General features: G+C 43.4%; 1 protein-coding gene across 1 annotated transcript; it reads right to left on the minus strand.

Annotated features, from left to right (window-relative positions):
• Positions 1-1,742: 1,742 nt before the first annotated feature.
• LOC114709750 (rhox homeobox family member 1-like) lies at positions 1,743-14,809 on the minus strand. The gene is made up of 4 exons (XM_028893716.2): positions 14,644-14,809; positions 11,210-11,614; positions 10,603-10,648; positions 1,743-1,844 (listed from the first exon to the last, which is right to left on the minus strand). Exons 2-4 carry the CDS (start codon positions 11,605-11,607, stop codon positions 1,743-1,745), a joined length of 546 nt encoding a protein of 181 aa, XP_028749549.1. The 5' UTR covers positions 11,608-11,614; positions 14,644-14,809.
• Between the last annotated feature and the right edge of the window lie 6,594 nt (positions 14,810-21,403).

Here is a 21,403-nt window from a genome sequence, read left to right on the forward strand (position 1 = left end):
GTTTGGACAAGAACTCAAATAGGGCAGGATCCTGGAGACAGGAGCTGATGTAGAGGCCATGGATGGGTTCTGATTACTGCCTTACTCCCCATGGCTTGCTCAGCCTGTTTTATTTTTTGTTTGTTTGCTTGTTTTTAGCTTTTTGTTGTTTTTCAAGACAGGGTTTCTCTGTGTATTTCTGGTGCCTGTCCTGGATCTCGTTCTGTAGACCAGGCTGGCCTCGAACACACAGAGATCCACTGGCTCTGCCCTCCCAAGTGCTAGCATGAAAGGTGTGCACCACCACTGCCTGGCCTGCTTTCTTATAGAACCCAGGACCACTAGTCCAGGGATGGCATCACTCACCATGGGCTGGGCCCTTGCTCACTGATCACTAATTGAGAAAATGCCTTTCAGTTGGATCTCAACTGGGGCTCATCCTCTCTGGTAACTCTAGCTTGTGTCAAGTTGACACAGAAAACCAGCCAGTAAGCATGTTATCTGGCCTCTAGACACCCGGCTGTGTGGATCCCTGTCTTTCATCTTTCCTCAATGCCTCTACCATCCACAAACTTCCCTAAATACAAGGATGTACTGCTCTATCTACCTCTCCACTGTCACACCAGACTTCTAGATGTGTGTCCACTGAGTACACAGCCCTGTTTACCCATCTTCTCTATTCCATATTCCAGATTCCCCCTTACCTGTACTCAGTTTCCAAAGAAGCTTTCAACACATGCTGCTGCACCCCTCTTTTTTAGAGTCTGCCACAGCTCACAAGTGGTCACAGCATCAAAATCAGCTCATGTCGTGGCCCCGTTCTTACAGGATCATAAGCTCTACTCCCATGCCATAAACCACCATACTAATGCCCTACACCGCCATACTAATGCCCCTTTGATGTGTCCTCCCTGCTGGAACTCAGGCATAAGCCTCTGTACACATTTCCCGCACTGCCTCTCCTCCAATTACCCTTGGGCTAAATCAGACATTTTTTTTCCTGCATGTCCCAAACCTGTATCCAATGTCTCCCCCTAACCTTGGCTGGTGCATCTACTGAGAAACCTTTGCCTCTCTGGTCTGACCTGAGAGGAATGGGTCAATATGCATCTTGTGCATAGAGGTGGGAGAAGAGAGGAAACTTCCTTCTAGTCATCATGGGAAGGGCTCTTGTGATTCCTTTGAAACAGTAGGACCTGAGGCAGAATGATTCCTAGTACCATGACTGAGCCATTGAAAGGACGAATAGTGAACAGACCTGGGGGCAGCCTGAGTGATTGTTCACAATCCTCCTCCCATGAATGCTCAGAATGTCCTCTTTGTATATTTGGTGCAGATAAGAGTGGACTCCTAAGTATTGGTGGAACTCAGCTCTCTTTGTGAACAGTCTTCTCACTGGCAACTTGCCCTGTTCCTGTTTTTATGTATTTGCTCATATATACAGGGTCAACGATTAAGGTGAGGATAGCACAATGTGACAACAGAGAAGACTATGTGTCTGAGTGAGGATCTCTGTGGCTCCTGAGAAACTTGTGATTTGTGGAGTAATAAAGATGACTCAGGGTTTGTCACCTCTCTTTGTCCTTCAAATATGTTATTTTCTCAATAATTGACACCCACAACTTACTGCTACCCCAAAAAAGACATGAAATATATTGAATATACATCTCTTTGTTGATGAAAGAATAAGGTTTCACAGCCATTATGAGCACTCGTCAGTGACACCAGAATATCTTCATCCAGTGCTGGGACAAGATGATGCTTCAGGATTCCTGCAAGGTGTTCTGCCTGTCAGCATTTTCACACTTGAGCATTTGAGACTGCTGAGTTTTCCTGTACTTGGCTCTTCTTCTCTTAAACCACCTCTGCAATAACATGGTGAAAGAGATAGCTTTAGTATATTCAACAGTCAATATCACACCTGGAAAAAAACTCTGTGTAACTGTACATGGCAGTGAGGCTTTAGACGTATCAGAACAATCGCATGTATATGGGTTTCTTTTTTTAAATTATTTTATAGACTATATTTGATCGTTTCCCATCCTGAACACTTCTCACATTCTCCATACCTCCTAACCCACCCAACTTTTCTGTCTTCAAAAACCCCATGCTCTGTACTCTCAAGGCTACACCTAGGTCCACGAATAGCTTGGATGTGATCCCATCCAGCTGGAATAAATACTTTCAATTGGCTATAAATTGTTTGAGTGGCCAACTCTGGTGGGGTATGGGTAAAATTTTGAAGGTCTCTCTGAGATCCCAGAGATTGGACCCAGATACTTAGGATCCCCAGGAACAGTGAAGAGTGCACCAGCTGGAGAGGACTCTTAGGGGATGTGCTCAGCCTGAGACGTTCCAGGATCCCAAGAAAATCATCTCTGTGCCATTGCTGCTGAGCACTATGGAGGCACCCAGTATTGGTCACCACCCAAAAGAGAAACAAACAAAAAAGTTAAAACAAAAGTCATCCGGTCTGAACACCTCCAGAGGTAAGTTTGGTCTGTAAGGGGTACCATCTGGTTAGGACACAAGAGGAGAGGTCACACTTGACTATAGATCCTGTGTCTAGGATCTGTGAGATGTCACTGGATTGTTGGTCTGCAGGTGTATGAACGTGTGGTGGCCACCCCTATTTGTCATTTGTCTTTTGTATGTGTCTCTCAGTGCGACTGTGTCTCCCTGCATGTTTCTGTCAGTTCTGTTGGCTGAAGGAACAGATTGAAAAGGAAAGGGAGAATAAGCCATCTAAGACCACAGCTAAAGCTGCCCCTAGGCAGTGCACAATTTCCTGCAAGCTCATGGGCAATGCCAGGCAGCACCGTGGTGCCCGTTTCTGGAAGCAGCTGTGGCTGTGCCTCGTGGCAGCTGGCTCCACTACTGCTATGACTACCTGGGTGCTTCCAAGCCTCATCTGTAATCACCAGTTCCCATGTAATAACCAATGGCTTCCTCTGGTGCAAGACCCCTACCCTTGGCTTAAGACCTGTGTCTTCTCCTTGGAAACCAGAATTCTTTGGACCTAACCGAGTAACTCAGAGAAACCCCAAACTTCTGCCTGTTCCTTCAGTTGGGAGATGGAAATAATTCCCAGAGCCAGGTGCTGGTTGCTCAGAGGAAGGTGAAAATTGAAGGGACTCTAGCCTGCTTGAGCATGGCAAACATGGCTCTGGCAGGTCTTATCCATCTCCCCATTCCCTATGCCTTGCTAAAAACTGTTAGCTTACATTACTAAAGCTAGCCACCAAGGTCTATTCCCTTATTTGGCAACTTCCTTCTCCTGACACTCACTACCAAGTTTTGCATCAAAGTATTGAAGTCCAGCAATAAAAATCCTCTTGTGCCTTCCCTAATTAACATGTCCAATCAAAATTAAACACCTTATCCTAATGGGAAGTTTCCCCTTTTACCTTTATAAACTGCCAATTTCCTATGACCCATGTCTGTTTCCTCTCTATCCAGAGGCAATAATTTGTCATCACCCCCCACAAATACCCCCCTCTCCTTTGTTTCCTTCCCCTTCTCCCTCATCCTCTATCTCCTGTCTTTGTCTCTTATTCCCTGCCCTTTGCTCTCTGGGGCAAATAAATCTCCTTTGTGCTGAGAAGTTGGTCTTGGGGTCTTGAACTAATACTGACCCCTTCAGAAGTAATTTCCCAGTCCCATGTGTGGGGTGTGGTGGCACAAGGTTAATGGGTTTCAACTTAAGGAAATCACTCAGAAAGTTTACAGTCACTGACATTGAAGCCAAAGACAAACAGGGAAAGAAACTTTCCATGAGGTGATCACTGCCCTAGGGAAACAGACAAGAGAGAAAATGGGAGAAAAAGACCAGGAAAAAAGGGTTCAGGAATTCACCAGCATCATTTGATGGGGCCCTGAGTGCAGATCCATTGGAGTTTAAGGGGGAAAATATCCATAAATCCCCCCGCTCCAGTGGGTAGATGGCCTCCTCATAGCTCTGACCACTGATGAGGAATGTGGACAGCTAACAGAAGGCCATTTTGGAGGTCCTTCAAGCCCAGAGGTAGAGAGTCTAAGCCAAGAAAGCTCAAATACCATGTTTAGATGTGCCACCTCTGCTCAGGTAAACTCCAAAAGGATCTGGGCTTGAGGAAGTGGGCCTAGAGAACATTGGGGGTTGGACTTTACTGAAATTTTGCCTACGATATTTGGCTATAAAAATTTGTAGACACCTTCCAAGGATGCATGGAGGCAAAACCCCACCCAAACAGATTCTGCTCCAGTAATTACTAGGAAACTTCTTCAGGAAATAATTCCCAGGTTTGGACTGCCCCTAGCTTTGGGGTCTAGCGATGACCCAGCCTTCACAGCCAAAATGTCTCAAAATCTGAGAAAGGAATTAACTATTAATTGGAAGTTACATTGTGAATATATATAACACAGAGTTCAGGTCAGTAAAAATAATGACTAGAACTCTAAAGGAGACTTTTGACCAAATAGGTCCTGAAAAACTGGTGAAAAATTGAGCCAATCTCCTCCTTATCCTGCTCTGAGTCTAATGTACTCCTTACCAATAGGGCTTTCTCTTTTCAAAATTAAGTGTAGGCAACCACCTTCCATCCTCCCCAAACTCAAAGAGCTTCCTCAGTCAGAGATGTCTAATCACTTCCTTCTCAAGCCCTTGTAGGCTTAGCAAGAAGCTTGCCAGGCCATTGACCTGACCGTTATGGCATCCTGTCATCTCCCATCTCTGAGCCAACCACCCAGGAGACTTGGTTTAGATAAAGAGAGTCCCTGCTTGGTCCCTGAAATCTCTCTGGAAGGGACCCTACCCACTCATCCTCACCACCCCAACTGTTGTCAAAGTAGCTAGTGTCATCCCTTGAAAAAAGGCCACTAAGGGATGACAGATGGACCATCACTTGGACCTTTGACACCTTATAGATAAGACTGACTAGAGTTTACTAACCCATGATACTATCACAAAATCCTTACCAACCCCAAACCTGGATGTAGGAATTCAGAACAAGCAGGAATGAGAAACTCTAGTTTTAGGGTGTACCTTTGCTCTCTTATGTCCTTTCTATGAATGGAACAATATGGGTCTAGGAAAGGGACTGGGTGTCATTATCAGGTTATGGAGAACAGTGGACAGAAAAAGGCCTTCAGTGTTTACAGTTTTATACCTTCTCTCCCAAGGATAAGGTACCTGCATCATGCCTTTAAATTATCTGTCTTGCTTGTGCTAATGGTTAGACTACATGTACCTCCTCTGACTCATTGGAAAGTCATACCCCCACTGGATGTATCCTGGCCTATGTTATCCTCTCGATACATGCCTATAATGGAGAAGAAGGGAGATGTCATATTGGCCTTGATTCAATGTTAACAGAGGTCAAACGTGTCCCAATTCTGGTCCCCATTAGGTATGGGTAGGAATAGCTGATGCTGCCATAGCTACCTCAACTTTGATTGTTGGGGATGATCCCAAGGTTTATGACCTAAGTTGAAGGAACAGAAAGCTGAATATATTTTCAATTGCTTTTTTTGTATGGCTTTGTCCAATTTTATCAATAAAAGAGCTGCAGGAGGCAGGGCCCTTGCTAGGTGACTGTGGATGGCTCTGCATCTTTCCACAGAGGCCTCGTATCTCCTATGCACAGGAAAGGAGGCTTTTGGGAGATTTGGGCCAATGTCTGGACCAAGTCTGGCTTTCACCAGGCTTCCTGGAAATTCTGCACCCTGTTGTTCTAAGGTAGGAGAGGAGGGTAATGATGAGGTTGTGGGAACTGGATGCCAGTGCCCTGGAGTACATACATGGGCCTGTACATTTTAAAATAAGTAAAGGAACGGCCGGGCGGTGGTGGCGCACGCCTTTAATCCCAGCACTCGGGAGGCAGAGGCAGGCGGATCTCTGTGAGTTCGAGGCCAGACTGGGCTACCAAGTGAGTTCCAGGAAAGGCGCAAAGCTACACAAGAGAAACCCTGTCTCGAAAAAAAACCAAAAAAAAAAAAAAAAAAAAAAGGAAAATAAGTAAAGGAACGAAGTAATGAGGGATCACGAGTAAAAGATGATGGAGAGAGTTAGAGAGGAGAAAAAGAATAGTTGGGAGAAAGAGAAAGAGTGTGAGAGAAAGAAATAGAGAAGGGAGAGAGAAAAGCTCAATGGATGGAAAGAAGACATAGATCAGGAAATTAGTATCAGTCTCTGATGACCTGGTCCCTATGGCTGGTCACCTTACTGTCAGCATTAGCTGAACCATCAATTCTTGTGTTTATTGGGCTAACGGTGGAAGCCTGCATGCTCAGCTGCATGGCCAACTTCGTCAGACAGAGAATAAACTCATTTAAGCTACTGGTCCCTAGAACCAACTATGCCCTCCTAGAACAGGATGAGTCAATGATTTGACTCATGCCTTTGATCCAGTGGGGAATGTGACAGGGCAATTCAGTGCAGTTGTTCCTCCATCTTGTAATCTTTTGAGGCCATTTCAGGTACAAATGTAATTTGATTTCTATGATGAAGAATCCCATGGAAAATTACTCAAACTCTATTCTAGGGACCAAAGATCATGTTATAGCTAACTTAGTTTCGGTTAAACTGCCTGTTTGTACAAAACCCCCACCCCAGCTAACTGCTTATTTTAACTTTCCTTAAACAGCTTGCTTCAAAGTGCTTACTTCTATAAAGGCCCTCTGCATCTGGAGATTCTAGGACAAGGTTTCTGACATTAAAATCCCTGTGTTCTGAGCACTTGGGGCCCCATCCAGGTGCCGGATACCTGAGTGTGTTCCTAGCCAGCTGGAATAAAGACTGTTCCAAAGCTGTTACCAAAGTCAATTCTAAATGGGATGTCTTCATCAAACTCCTCCCCTCAAGGCTCAGGGATCTATACCCAAGCCAAAGCAGAAAGATTGGAAGATCCAGAGGTGGTGGATCACTCTACGGAAACAAAAATCTATTTTCTGGGCAAAAAGGTCAAAAATAAAACTGAAATCAACACACTTCATCGTTCACTCTCTGTTTGCAGCCTGACTTCAAGACTTGTGGTGTCTTACACAAAGTTAATCCTAACTCCCAGTGATGCCTCTCACAAGTGGCCAGTCTAAGAAAGGACAAAGGATACTGTGAGATTTATCACTTACAATAGTGGGATATCCACTTCCTACTTTCTTTCAACTTTCAGAAAACAACCTCTTTCATTCCCAATCTCCTCCTTCTCCTCCTCTTCTTTCTGCTCCTCTTCCTCTTCCTCTTCTCCTCATTCCCCTCCAGCTTCTTCTTCTTCTTCTATCCTGGTCTCTCACAAGCAGCCTTCTGTGTTTCTGGATCTCCTCTGGCATATATTTTTATCACACAATTCTTCCCTACTAACATTTTAACCCCCATGCTTTCAGCTCACCATTCATGGCTTGATGACTTCTTATTGCTCTAAGACCTTAAGGAGGTGGGGTGATTACAAGGAATCACACTTGCCCAAAGAGTGTGCAGAACCACATCCTATCCCCAGCTCAAACAAACAAAATTCCCTCTCAAATTGCCTTGGAACAGCTAACACTACTCCCAGGGAGGCCGGCACAGAGCTGGGATATTGTCACTTGTAGGGTTAGAGAAACAAGTCCAATTCAGACAAATCATTCAGGTATCTTGGCACTCTTCTGCTTCCATGGAGTTCAGGTGACGGACAAGGCTGCTGTCACTTATGAACATCTTGCCCTCTTATGTTTTCTGGGCTCAGGACAAAGGCAATCTTCTCAATGAGAGTTGCAGTGTGAGGATATTGATGCCCTACTTCCTGCCCATCATGAAGGGCATCCTGGACCTTGTTAATTTATCAGGACATCCAAAGCCTAAAGGCAGAGCCTTAAGGTTGAACCTCCACTCAGGAAGGTGATCTGCCACAGAGTGGAGAACATTTAACAGAACTGCCTCTCCTCCTCAATACATCAGCTAGCTATGGAAATACAGTCACAGTTACTTGTTAGATGTCACATTCCTCTCAGGTTCTTACTGAATAAGAGTCCATTGTATTAGGAAGTTCTCAAACTGCACATTTGTGACTCCATGTACTTTATCTCCCTGCCTATTATGTGGATGTATAGTCTAAAGTAGACCAACCAAAGGACCAGAAGCCCTACTACCATCCTGATGCCTCCATGAACTCAAATAAAGACCCAGTGGCTGACTCCTGTGGGCTCACATTAAGTCAGAGGTACCCCTGTTTGATTCCTAAAGCCTACCTATTACATTTGTAAGAGGAAAGGGGAAATCAGAAATTAGGGTTTTGGAGAGTCACACTCAAGAGTGTGCAAACAGGAGACCATGGGTGTTTTCTCCTGTGTCTTGTGTCCACCTTCTCTCTGTAGCTGCAGTGCAGCCTCTCTAGAGCTGCAGTGCATCACCCTGTCTAGAGCTCCAGTGCATCAACCACTCTAGAACTGCAGTGCATCATCCTCTCTAGAGCTGCAGTGCATCATCTTCTCTAGAGCTGCAGTGCATCAACCTCTAGAGCTTCAGTGCACCAGCCTCTCTAGATTTCCAGTGCATCAACCTCTCTGGAGCTACAGTGCATCAGTCTCTAGAGCTGCAGTGCATCAGTCTCTTTTCAGCTGCAGTGCATCAGCCTCTCTAGAGCAGCAGTGCATCAGCCTCTAGAGCTGCAGTGCATCAGTCTCTCTAGAGCTTCAGTACATCAGTCTCTAGAAGTGCAGTACATTTATACCTAGAGCTGCAGTGCAGTGGCCTGTCAGCTCCGAGAGGGGAAAAATCCCTCACACCTCCAGCTTTTCTTTTCCTCCCACTCTTCCTCTCCATCTTGGGGAAAACCCCTCTTCCTTCTTCCAACTTCTCCCACCTGAGCCTGGTCCTACTGTAGCATATCTCTCATGGTGTTGGATGCATGCACTCTGGGGACTGCTATTTGGGACTGCTGTTATGCACAACCTACTGCAAGTAGGGCAGCATGCTTAAGTCACGACTGCAGTGATGCATGCTGAAGTTAGCATTATCAGCACTCTGTGCTGCCTTTGTCCTTTCTGATTTGGCATGGAGTATTCAGTTTCTTGGGGCTCATGACCTCAGCTTTTTATCTCATGAGCTAAACATTAGTCTTTACTGTCTGAAGAAAAGAAATTCATTTGAAAATAAGATAGCTACAATTCTACCTTCAAGTGAGCTCTAGCCATTCCAAATTTTCAAAAAACCAATATCTTCAACACAGTCTCCTTTAAAGGAAAAGGAACCTTTCCTGTTTTCAAGTTACTCAACAGAAGACTTACTTGTCTGCGGCTTGGCAATCTTTACTTTTTATGTGGTGTGTGATGTGCATGTGTGTCCATGTGTACATGTACACTTGTGATTGCAGAGGACTGAGGTCAGAGTCAAGCATCTTCCTAGTTTGTTCCCCACATGATTTATGGAGGCAGGGTCTGTCCCTGAACCTAAGCTCAGCAACTAAGCTAGTCTTGATCACCCTCAGGACCCACAGTCTCTGTCTCCTGAGCCCGAGCTTTTGATGCAGGTGAGCTAACATGCCTGCTAAGCTTTCCTGTGGGTGCTGAGGATCCAGTTCATATGGGAAGTGTGTTATCCACTGAGCTCTCTCCTCAGCCCCAACCTGAATTTTGACTTTGCTATTTTCCCCAGATCATGTCCTCCTTATTAGATTAACTGAAATTAATTCAGTCTGACTCTTTTTTGATTAATTTTTTGTTTGTTTGTTTTTTCGAGACAGGGTTTCTCTGTGTAGTTTTGGTGCCCGTCCTGGATCTCGCTCTGTAGACCAGGCTGGCCTTGCACTCACAGAGATCCACCTGGCTCTGCCTCCCGAGTGCTGGGATTACAGGCGTGCGCCACCACCTCCCAGCTTTCTTTTTTTTTAAATTTTAGCACAAATTTCCAAAGCTGTCATCCCTAGACCTCTCCAAATACTAATGAGACTATTTGGCAATGTTTTAGAACTTAAACACAGCATGGGGGAACATGAAAATTCAGCCTTGCTGTTGTCTACCTCACCTTTCCACAAACTTACAAAGGTGCAGGGCCAACCATGTGGACTTTTAAAGTGTCTTCCCACATGACTCTTTGCTAAACTAAACACAGGTGAGTTACTGTGTTTCTTGAAAGAATTTCTCCCTTGTCTCAATTAACTCGTGCTTTTAAGTAAATGTATATTTGTTGCAACTGAACCCCTTTTTATCCCTGCTCATTGCTACAATTAGAGGTCCCCAAGGTCATTTAGAGCCCTACTATGATCCTAGATGTAAGTGCCCTGAAAAGACCTGAGTGTCAGGACTTCAGTATTAATCACTGCAGACTTACCAGTAAACATTTATGTCGTCCTATATGCATGGCATTATAATATTCAATGCTGTCTATATATCTGATGTCCACAAACTGATTATAAGTAGTCTGCCTTTTCAGTTGTTTTTTTTTTTTCAATTAAGAAATCATGCTGCCTCCAGCAATGGAAAAGGACCATAAGCTGCTGGGTGTTCATTCCCTTTTTACCTGTGGAAAACTGCAAGACTCAAAGCTTGGTTGCCATTATAAAACAGACAAAGGCACCTCCCACCCATGATCACTTTTCATAATGACTACAAGAAAATCGACCACAGCCTGAAGCAGAGTGCCCTGCACAAAGACTTTTGAAATGTACTGACCCGCACTCTGGATTCTCCCAGGAACAAGCGCTTTGCAAGGGCCCTCCTGTGGAAATAAGATGGAAAAGTGGACCTGTTAGAGGAATACAGCATTTCAGCTTGGCAAGATGAAGAGACTTCTGGAGATGGGTCACATACCAACACAAAAATATGTAAAGTTGGTGATCTCTAAAGTATAAAAGTGGCTTTTTATTTATCTCTACTTTACTACAATAAATTAATTAATAAAATAATTAATTAACACATGTGGGATATGATATATCAGTAGTGGGATAGACTAGAAACCACCAGGTCTTGAGTTCAATTCCCATTACAAAAGGTGGGGGGGGAGCATAAAGAAGAAGAGGAGGAAAAGAAATAAAAACAAAAAAAACTGGATAAGGAATTGAGAGGCACCAGTTTTTAGAATCAATCCATATCAACATTGCATGGAAATATTGACTCTGAACATCACAAAACATCCTTCCCATACCCATCCATGAACCAGGCAAAGACCTCCGTGCCTTGGGGCTCAAAGCAGATAGGAGCTACAGTGTGGAGAACACACCTCCAAATGAGAAGCTGAAAGATGGGAGGTGGGATTGGCTTACTGAAACAAGCCACATACCTTGTGGTCTCATCAGGGTACTTAGTTTGTTCAAAAACTTCTTCCAGTTCACTCAGCTGCCGGGGTGTGAGACCCAACTGGATCCGTGGCCTTGTGCGGCGAAACTGTGGAACCCTGGCAGCAGCCAAGTTCTCCTGCTTCTCCAACTGTGGGTGTCCAGACCCTTGGTGGTTCCCATGGCTCTCATCTTTGATGTCATCACCAATGTAGTGGATCACATCATCCTTATGGTCTGGGATGCCCTGGTTCTTTAGTTTTTCTGGACCATTTAGAGGACCTTTAAAGTTGCCATTTTCTGCTGCTGGAGCAGCCTCTTGTTCAGCCTCAAGGATCACCTCGATCTCATTTTCATCCAGCTTGTAGAAATTGGGGTCTACATGTTGGAATTGAAGAGCCATGGTGGACCTAAAAGGGAGTAAGTAGTGTCACCTCTACAAATGTTCTGTGGATTGAATGGTATTGCAGTGCCTGGAGTTTTTGCAAGTTTCATATCTGCCCTTTCTATTCCACAATCCCTACAGGAGATATGTGGTCAATGGGAGTGGCTCTTGGGAGCATTAGCAGAATGTACCCTACTTGGAATCCAACTAAGCCCATCAAAACCTCGAGAAGAAGGGACTTTAGGATCAAGCAAGCTGTTGCAAGTGCACAAGCAAGAACAAGGACAAGAATTTACACTGAGCACATGGCCCTGAGTGAACATCTAGAGAACTTCTAGCCTCTATATCTCACTGTGCACATTGCAGGAACTAGGAATTAAGTGATCATGGTTATCTCAGTTTGTGTTTGTTCCAAATTTCTGTACAAACACTGAAAACACAGCCAATCACTGTCCTCCATCAGCAGCAATGGCATGTTTATGGAGTCAGGTATGTGCAGCATTCTGGTGGACGAGACACTGCAAAAAGATTGGTGTCATCAGTGAAAAAAAGTCACATACTCCAGATTGTTGATGAGGAATCTCCATCACAGTTGTATAATGTCCTGTCCAGTACTTCTTGTGTCTGCAAATGCTGACACTGCACGGTTAACTGCCCTTTTTGTAGTGTCAATAAACCACTTAAGGTTGAGCATGCATTGGAACAGTACCTGGGTTGATTAAACACCATATGTGCATTAAGGAAATGAAAATGAAAGAACGTCAGGCCCAGTTCTTTTCAAGGAGTTAATAGTCTCAAAGAAGTGTTTTCAGTGTACGGAGATGTTGGAAAATATCAAGAGGATCTCATTAAGAAAATGTAATCCTTCACCCAGCAACTGATAGAAAGAGATGCAGAGACCCACAGTCAAACATTAGGTGGACCTCAGGGAATCCTATGGAAGAGGTAGAGGAAGGTTTATGGGAGCCAGAGGGGCCGAGGAAACCACAAGAAAACCCACAGAATCAACTAATCTGGGCTCATAGGTTCTCATAGAGACTGAATCGCCAGCCAGAGAGCTTACATGGGAATGAACTAGGTCCTCTACACATACTTTACAGATGTATAGATTGATCTTGTGGGGCTTCTAACAGTGAAAGCAGGGCTGTCTCTGACTCTGTGACATGCTTTTGGGACCCTTTCCTCCTACTAGATTGCTTTGTCCAGCCTTAACAGGAGAGGAGGTGCCTTGTCTCACTGCAACTTGATAAACCATGGCTGGTGGATACATAAGGGAGGCCTGCCCTTTTCTGAAGAGAAAAGAGGAGGAGTGGATGGAGGGAAGAGGGAAGGTCAGTGGGAAGGTCTGGGAGGAGAGGAGGAAGGGAGGGGAAATGTGATTGGGCTGTGAAAATAATTAATTAATTAATTATTAAAAAAGAAAAACTAGGTTTCAATATTACTTTTAAAACCTAATACTGAATTTACTAAAGTTACAGATTAAGAAACTTAAAAATGCAATTCCTTTTTAAAAAGATGATTATTTGTTTGTGTGCACATGCTTGTGGGTGCCTACAGGGATCACTGGAGGCCCTAAAGCTCAACTTATAGATAGGTGGTTGTGAGGACCTGAGGTGGATGCTGGGAACTGGACTCTGGTCCTCTGAAAGAACAACAAATGTTCTTGACCATTTAGCCATCTTCCAGCCCCCTCACACAAATGCAAACTTTTTCTTTCTTCTTTTCAGTTGTAGAATCCCAGAGCTTTGTGACATTAGGGCAACGAGTATGATTCCTAAGAAAGTTGTAGTGCAAATAGTTTGACTTGCAAATGTGAAAATCAATGTCCTTAAATACAAACACCTTGTCAAATACCCATAGAGTTAGTAGCTGAGTAGATTAGGAATCCTTTTAATTGCTGAATTTATTTATTATGTGTGTGTGGACAGTAAGTACCATGGAGTGCAAGCCACAGCACACATTAGGATGTGAGAAGACTACTATTCTCTCTTTCTACATGTGCATCCCAGGGATCAGGCTCGGGTCATCAGGCTTGGCAGCAAAAGCCTTAACCCACTGCAACATCACAGAAGACCTGCCTGCCCCACACAAAGGTTCATTTTTATGTACAAGGGATGTCATCCAGGCAAAGTCCCATAAAAGTATGCCTTCTCAAAATTATCAAACAACAATTAGAATGCCTTTGGATATTCAGCTTACTGGACTTTGAGTCCTACATACACTACAGGGACTCATAAATCATAACAGTATTCCCCTCCCAGAACTCCTAACCCAAGTAAATCCCATCAAATTCCTCCTAAGCATCCTATCAGGAGGAAGAGTAGAATATCCCTTCTGAAGAGAATACTGTCTTTTCTGAAGTTGTATTACAACCCTTTCAGTGTATTGTGTGTTTTTATAGAGTAGTTCTTTGGTTATTAGCTGGTTTGGGTAGTATAGAATAAGAAGCAGAGCCTCTGAGTCTGCCATCTGCTAATGCTAGAAGCTGAGGTCTTCATGGTGATGCTGAACATAAAAAACACCTGATATTTCCATCATGTGAGCATCAGCAGGACAGGACACTGTCACCTTCCCTTTCCACTCACTGCTAGGAAGTCCTTTGATTCTAACCTTTGAGAGGAAGAGAGGAGGAAAAGAAGTAAGAATGAGCAGAAAAGGAATGGAAAAGGCAGGCTGCTGTGAAGCAAGGTGATGATCAGCAGTGTAAGGAGGCACATGGGTGCCCAGTTCCAAAGCCTGAGCTTTGTGTCTTAGGACCCTCGATGACTGTGTCTAATTCTCAGTTACATTAGCCTCCTGTATTGTTGCTTCACCTATTCCTTTTGCCTCCTGGGAACATTTTTCACTCAGCTGCTGTTGTGAAACACACTTTTTCTAGGGAAACAACACACATTTACTCACTACAGAAAGGGATCCCCCCACAGAGAGAAGTAACAATTATACCAGTGTCCAACTAGGTGAACAACTGTATTTTACCAGAGTTACAGGAATATGGGCGAGGGTTGCTTACAGAAGCAGAAATGACTCAAAGTCACCTTTGTCACCAAAGCCTACCTCAGCACGAGTGATGGCTCTCCAGATCTGGAAACCCGAAGCACACGATACAGCCTGAGGGCAGAGAAACAAGTTGCAGTCTTTCCAGGTGGCTCTTAGTCTGAGTCTCTTACATACGGTAGCTCAACCGGTCTTTGCTCCTTCTGAGCACTTCTGCTGGTCTCTTCCAGGCTGCTCCACTGGTCTGAGAAAGACTCTCAGCAGTCTTAACTATTTATACAGCCTTGGGGAGGGCGGAGCCCACTGAATGAAGTCAGTTTCAGAAATTTCCTAAAGGTATTTTGAGTTGTTTACTCCTTTTTCCCTCTTGCCCGGACCTGAGGACCGAACCCACGGCCTTATGCTTGCTAGGCAAGCACTCTGCCACTGAGCTAAATCTGCAATCCTTGTTTACTCCTTTTTTTTTTTTTTTTTTTTTTTTGTTTTTCGAGACAGGGTTTCTCTGTGTAGCTTTGGCCTTTCCTGAACTCGCTTTGGAGACCAGCTGGCCTCGAACTCACAGAGATCCACCTGCCTCTGCTCCGAGTGCTGGATTAAAGGCGTGCGCCACCACCGCCGGCTGTTTACTCCTTCTTAAGGAGCTTTTCTGTGGAATTGAATGATTCAATCCAGGAGGAAACTGCTATACAACAGCAGTAAAAAGAATCAATGATAAAAATGTGCACTTGAGCCTGTCATGCTCCTTATTATACCCTCCCAGAGAAGGCACATAATACTTGGAAATTAATATGGCATCATAACTTTCAGCTACGTAGTCATATAGTATAGTAGGGCACAAAAGAAACCCTACCATCTTCGTTAAACATACATGTTTCTGACACATTTTGGCTATAACACAGCTTGTTGTTATTCCTGGGCAATAGATCAGTTTATATTTACAAAACAAGACTGTTGAGGAGGCAGAAGAATGATACAGGGGTAGGACTACACCCAGCCAGGTTCACAGTAGGATCCCAGGCCACAGAACACTCAAGCTTGTGGAGAGGACATGCAACAGAGAGCATCAGGCTACACCACAGCTCAGAACACGTGTCACCTGATACTTGAGAGTGCATGTGCTGGGTACTTTGTTGAATACAGGAAATACTGGCCAAGGATTCAGAATTGCCCAAATGGCTGTGTTTTAGGAATTTTGCTATCAGAACTGTAGTATAGGGTGACTGCAATGCCAATGAGATCATCTGACTTGGCTCAGAGGGAGCAGCCTTCTATAAGGTTCTAAACCAGTGGTTTTCAACCTTCCTAATGCTTCAAACCTTTAACACAGTTCCTCATGTTGAGGTGCTCCCACACACCATAAAATTATTTCATTGCTACTTTCTAACTGTAATTTTGCTATTGTTATGAGTGGTAATGGAAATATCTGACATGCAGGATATCTGATAAGCAACCCCAAGTGGTTCACAACCCACAGGTTGAGAAACACTGTTCTAAACAAAGATGACTGTAGACAGCTCAGGGTCTGATGTGGGAAAGAAGTAGTATGGCAGGGTAGAACAGATGGAGAAGGGAAGGGTTTACAAGGCACACATTAAGTGGTTCAAGTCCAGAGAAAATAGGATTGAAGATGACTAGAGAGAGGAGAAGGAGAGAAACAGAGAACAGAACCTGGTATATCCAATGAGGTGACTACTTCTGTATCCCAAATTCTGCAATGAATGTTCAAGTAACCTTCATCAAAATTCTGCCAGAAAGTAAGGGTTCAAGAATAGGGTTCCATTCAGATGAGATCTTCATATGATGTCATATAGCAGAAAGACCCATTCGTTACCAAGGAAAACCTTCCAAGCCCATGGAATCTGGGAATAATGCCCACACAAGTAACGCTAAAAAAGTGTTTGTACCTAGGAGGAGTCTTTTGAAAGAATCTCAGGACTCTAACCGTCATTAGAGTCAGCCTCAGAGTAGACTCAAACTTCGGGAGTTAAGTCCATCCTAACCAGCTTTCATACAAACTGCCTGAAGCAATGCTTCTGCAATATGATTCATAAGTAGATGTCAAGTATATAGGTCAAGAGTGAAGGCTCAACACTGAAGTATGAATACCTGGGGTCCCAGATGAGAGGTCCAGGAGTTCTGGGATGTCAATGTTACAGCTTCACAACTACGAAAGCAAAAACATTTACTGAACTCTTCAATAGTAGAAAGAGAGACTGTTCCAGGGGAGCTTCAAGACAGGTATAGGGAAAGGAGCTAAGCTCAGATTCAGGTGTGGGCCACAGTCAAGACAACTTGTAGTCAAGTCTCTTCTTGGGCCTAAACACTGACCTACCAGGTCTGTGGCCCCGACTGTGGAGGAGAAAGATAATTTTAATTACTTCTTCAGTGAATTTAGGGCCAAAACTGAGGTCACTGTCACTAAAATGAAGCCTGGTTGGGACTAGAGAGATGGCTTAGTGGTTAAGAGCACTTGGTGCTCTTGCAAAGGTTCTAGGTTCAGATATCATTACCCATATGGTGGCTCACAACTATCCATAACCCCATTTCCAGGATATCTGATACCCCCTTATATACATACATACAAGCAGGTAAAAGAGTCATACAAATAAACTTAAATAAATAAATCTAAGAAAATAAATAAATGGCAGCCTGGGAATGTGGCAATTCCCAGCTTCAGAGCAGAGGGTAGAGTAGTGGATGGAAATCTACTCACATAAATCCTTTGTAGGAAGGCGTAATTCTGGTTGAATAAAGGTAAGATTTTGTCTAAGTCAGGTCAGGGTGCCAAGACTTTTGTTGGGTGTGTGCAAGGATGAGGATGCAGAGCAGACATTGGGAGTGCTAGGCTATGCAGGACAGCTCAACTGACTGAGCAGGAGCTTTCCTAAATGCGGACCAGGCAGACACAAAGTCCTAAGTTCAGAGTCTGGCTCAGAGCTCAGGAGAGACCGGAGAGGCTCCTCCCCTCCATGACTCAGGGTAGATAGCAGGGGAACAAAAGCATACTACACGGTGAAAAGATAGGAAAATTCCATGAGTCTGAGGTACCAGCTCTGTCTACTTGAGACAGGAGGCATAAGGGAAAGCCACGGGACCACGACCCTTTGTGAAGGGAGAGGAGAAGCTGAGAATGTAAAGGAGTAAGTTGAAGAAAGGTCTGCACCCCGGAAGGTGTGAAGGAAGGCATGGAAAGGGGCACAAGGCAGGCAGGGAGGCAAATGACAAGACTCAGAGCATGGTGTCTGAAGCATGAAATGAGCCAAGGAGTGGGGAATGAGGCCTGAGCACAGCCCTTGCTCAGGCCATTGAGCATGGCGCTTAACTCACAATCACATAGGGACTAGGAATACTTAGGGAAATATTCTCTCAGCTCTGGAATCACAAGGTGAAAGCATGGAAGTCCCAGGGCTTCTGGACTGACCCCAAGAATCAAAGACCCTTTGTCAACACACACAGAAGTCCCATAAAACACTAAACTGAATTCAGAGGTTTGGTGTAGACCCATGCAGGCCCTGTGTTTGCTGCTACAGTCTCTGAGAGTTCACAGGAGCTTTGTTCAGTTGATTTGGAGGGACTTGTTCTCCTGGTGTCCTTCATCCCCTCTGGCTCTTACACTCTTTCTGCCTCCTCTTCTCTGGGGTTCCCTGATCCCTGAGGGGAGGGATTTGATGGGACAACCTGTTTAGAGCTGAGTATGAGATGCACTGGATTGTTACAGGCAGCTTGATTGGGCTATTTACAGTAATTCAGAAGTCAGGGGCATCCATGCTGACATAGGCTCTGGAAGCACTGTCCTAGTGCTGAGATTATGCTTTTCAGGGGAAGTAAACTGTAGTTACCGGTACACTGATTTGTGAAGTTGAAATAAAAGGATGTCAAACTCTGCAAGTAACTCAATGAACCCTGATGGTATCCCTGTCCTGTGCCATTGGTGTTATTCCCCATTTCCTGGTTAAGGAAGCTGTGAACAAGGCATTTCATTCAGAGTCCCAAGACAAACGGAGCTCAAGGTTTGGGATTTAGCTAAATAGAGCTGACACTGCCCGTCCCATTTTCTTTTTTCTTAGCTGCTTCTTTCTTTGCCTTCTGTTCTCTTCCCCCTCTGAAGTTATAATGCAGAGATCTCCTAGAAATTATGTGGCAGTCAGTGAGAGAAAAAAACTGTCCTCTGAGGCCCAAGTACAAATGTCAAGTGCCAAGCCGGGTGGTGGTGGTGCACACCTTTAATCCCAGCACTCGGAAGACCGAGTCAGGTGGGTCTCTGTGAGTTTGAGGCCAGCCTGGATTACATAGTGAGTTCCAGGAAAGGTGCAAAGCTACACAGAGAAACCCTGTATTGAAAAACCAAAAAAGAAAAAAACAAACAAACAAAAAACAAATGTCAAGTGCCTTCCATGTCTCCACATCCACCATAAAGACTCCAGCTTCCTGCATTAGCGTGCTGCAGACTCAGGGTCTCTGTCTCTTTATCTATACTGACAAACCCTTGGACAGCCAAGTAGTTTTCTTTTAGAAACACACAAAATACATTGTAAGGCATATGGGAATCTGTCAGGAAGAGAGTTACTGAGCCTTCCCCACTTTTGACGGTGGTTAACTCAGGCACCTATTATTTTTTCTGAAAAGGTGTTATATGCCTTATTATGTGTCTACACCCACACACATGTACAAATACAAACAAGTGAACAATACATACACATAAAGAAAAAGAAAAATGAACCTTAAAAAATTTGAACTGAAATTTTAATCCTGACCTTCCCCAAACTTCCAAGAGCAGGGAAAACCCTAGGGTTGTATTAAGTGTCTGGAGAGAAGAGTAGAAACAAATATTGAGGAAGACTTATGAAATTTTATATGTGATAAAACAATAGGCCAATTTACTCTTTTTCTTCAGACACTTTTTTTCTGGATGATTTGTCCCTTTTCTTGAGATGTCTCATTTGTCCAGTATTCTTTAGATTCCTTAGCTGTCATTCTCTTGAAAGACAAAAACAAAATCCCTTCTCTAAGCCTAACTTTGGGGAGTCCCCTTTTGGCATGTTACATCTGATTAAATGAAAACATTTGTTAGTGATATAAGTTAATTTTAATTGGATGATCATGCTGGTTGATGAACTATCACCTCTTCTAATTAAGAGGTCTCTCTTGTTTAAATCAAACCTTTATTAATTTTGATGGTATCCACAGCTTACCTTCTCCTGTAGAAACAAAAGCAAAACCTCATCCCCAATGTAACACATATCTTGGTTCCCATTCTGAGGTCAGCACATCTTTAAAGTATATAGGCTGATTTAACTCAGTAGTTTTTTCTATTATCCAATGTCACTCCACAGCTATTGCTCTATTCTCATTAGCACTGAGAAAATTCAAAGTTAATAGAGCATTATGCAGTCTATTTCTGGTTTTTTTTGTTACCCCTTTCTGTTTATTTAGCATATCCTTTAGAGTTCTGTTTGATCTTTCTCTTTTTTTTTTTTTTTTTTGGTTTTTCGAGACAGGGTTTCTCTGTGTAGCTTTGCGCCTTTCCTGGAGCTCACTTGGTAGCCCAGGCTGGCCTCGAACTCACAGAGATCCGCCTGCCTCTGCCTCCCGAGTGCTGGGATTAAAGGCATGCGCCACCAACACCCAGCAAATTATTTATTATGTATCCAGTATTCTGTCTCCAGGTCTGTTGATCTTTCTATGACTGCTTGGCCTGTAGGATTATGTGGTATACCTGTAATATGCTTTATATTGTAATAAGCAAAAATATATTTCAATGTACCAAAGACAGATTCTGGAGCATTGTTAATTTTAATTTGTGCAGGTATACCCATGATGACCATAACTTCCAACAAATGCATGATTACAGATTCAGCTTTTTCAGAACTCATAGCAGTTGCCCATTGAAATTCTGAATAAGCATCAATAGTGTGGTGTACATATTTTAATTTTCCAAAATCTACAAAGGGAAACACATCCATCTGCCAGATTTCATTCCTCTGAGTACTCTCTGAGTTACATCCTGCTGGTAGTGAAGTCTGATTTTAAAAAAGAATAAGTAGGACATTTCCTTATAATTTCCTTGGCTTGTTGCCCGGTTATGGAAAAATCCTTTTTTAAAGCTTTACTATTAACATGATTTTTTTATGAAATTCTGAGACCTTGAGCACATTTCCTATCAATAGGTTATCAAGCTCATCATTATCTTTTGCTAGAGGGCCTGGCAGACCCATATGGGATCAGATGTGAGTTATATGTAAGGGATGTTTCCTGTTCCTGATTATATCATGTAACTGAATAAATAACAAAATTTATTCTGACTCATCAGGGGTAAGTTCTGCAGTCTCAATATGTAATACCACTCTTTCAGCATACTGAGAGTCAGTAACTATGTTGAGAGGTTCCAAAAAATCCATTAATACCATCAGAATAGCATACAATTCTGATTTTTGAACCGAATTATAAGGACTTTGAACCACTTACTTAAATTTTCTGAATTGTGACCTGCCTTTCCTTGTTTGTTTGCATCTGTATAAAATGTACAGGCTCCAGTATGGGTATTTCCCATACAATGTGAGGCAGAATCTAATCAGTTCTCTTTATAAGCTGAATTGTATCAATTTTGGGATATTTGCTGCTAATCTCTCCCCAAAAATTACTGCAAGATTTTTGCCAAGGTTCACTGTCTACCCATAATTTTTCAATGTCATTCTTAGTTGAAGGTACTACAATTTCTGCTGGATCTATTCCTGCTAATTGACAAAGTCTCAATTTTCCTTTTAAAATCAAGTCAGAGATCTTTTCCACATAAGTTTTTAATTTTTTACTCTGTGTATTT

The sequence above is a fragment of the Peromyscus leucopus genome, chromosome X, assembly GCF_004664715.2.
Source record: "Peromyscus leucopus breed LL Stock chromosome X, UCI_PerLeu_2.1, whole genome shotgun sequence".
Classification (NCBI taxonomy): Eukaryota; Metazoa; Chordata; class Mammalia; order Rodentia; family Cricetidae; genus Peromyscus; species Peromyscus leucopus.

What these genes read in the sequence shown, in the direction of transcription:
- LOC114709750 (XM_028893716.2), bottom strand. Translation starts at nt 11,607, where the DNA reads ATGGCTCTTCAATTCCAACATGTAGACCCCAATTTCTACAAGCTGGAT. An exon ending in TACCCTGATGAGACCACAAG is followed by an intron (nt 10,649 to 11,209) that starts GTATGTGGCTTG and finishes TTATTTCCACAG; the next exon opens with GAGGGCCCTTGCAAAGCGCT. An exon ending in TGGGAGAATCCAGAGTGCGG is followed by an intron (nt 1,845 to 10,602) that starts GTCAGTACATTT and finishes ATGTTATTGCAG; the next exon opens with AGGTGGTTTAAGAGAAGAAG.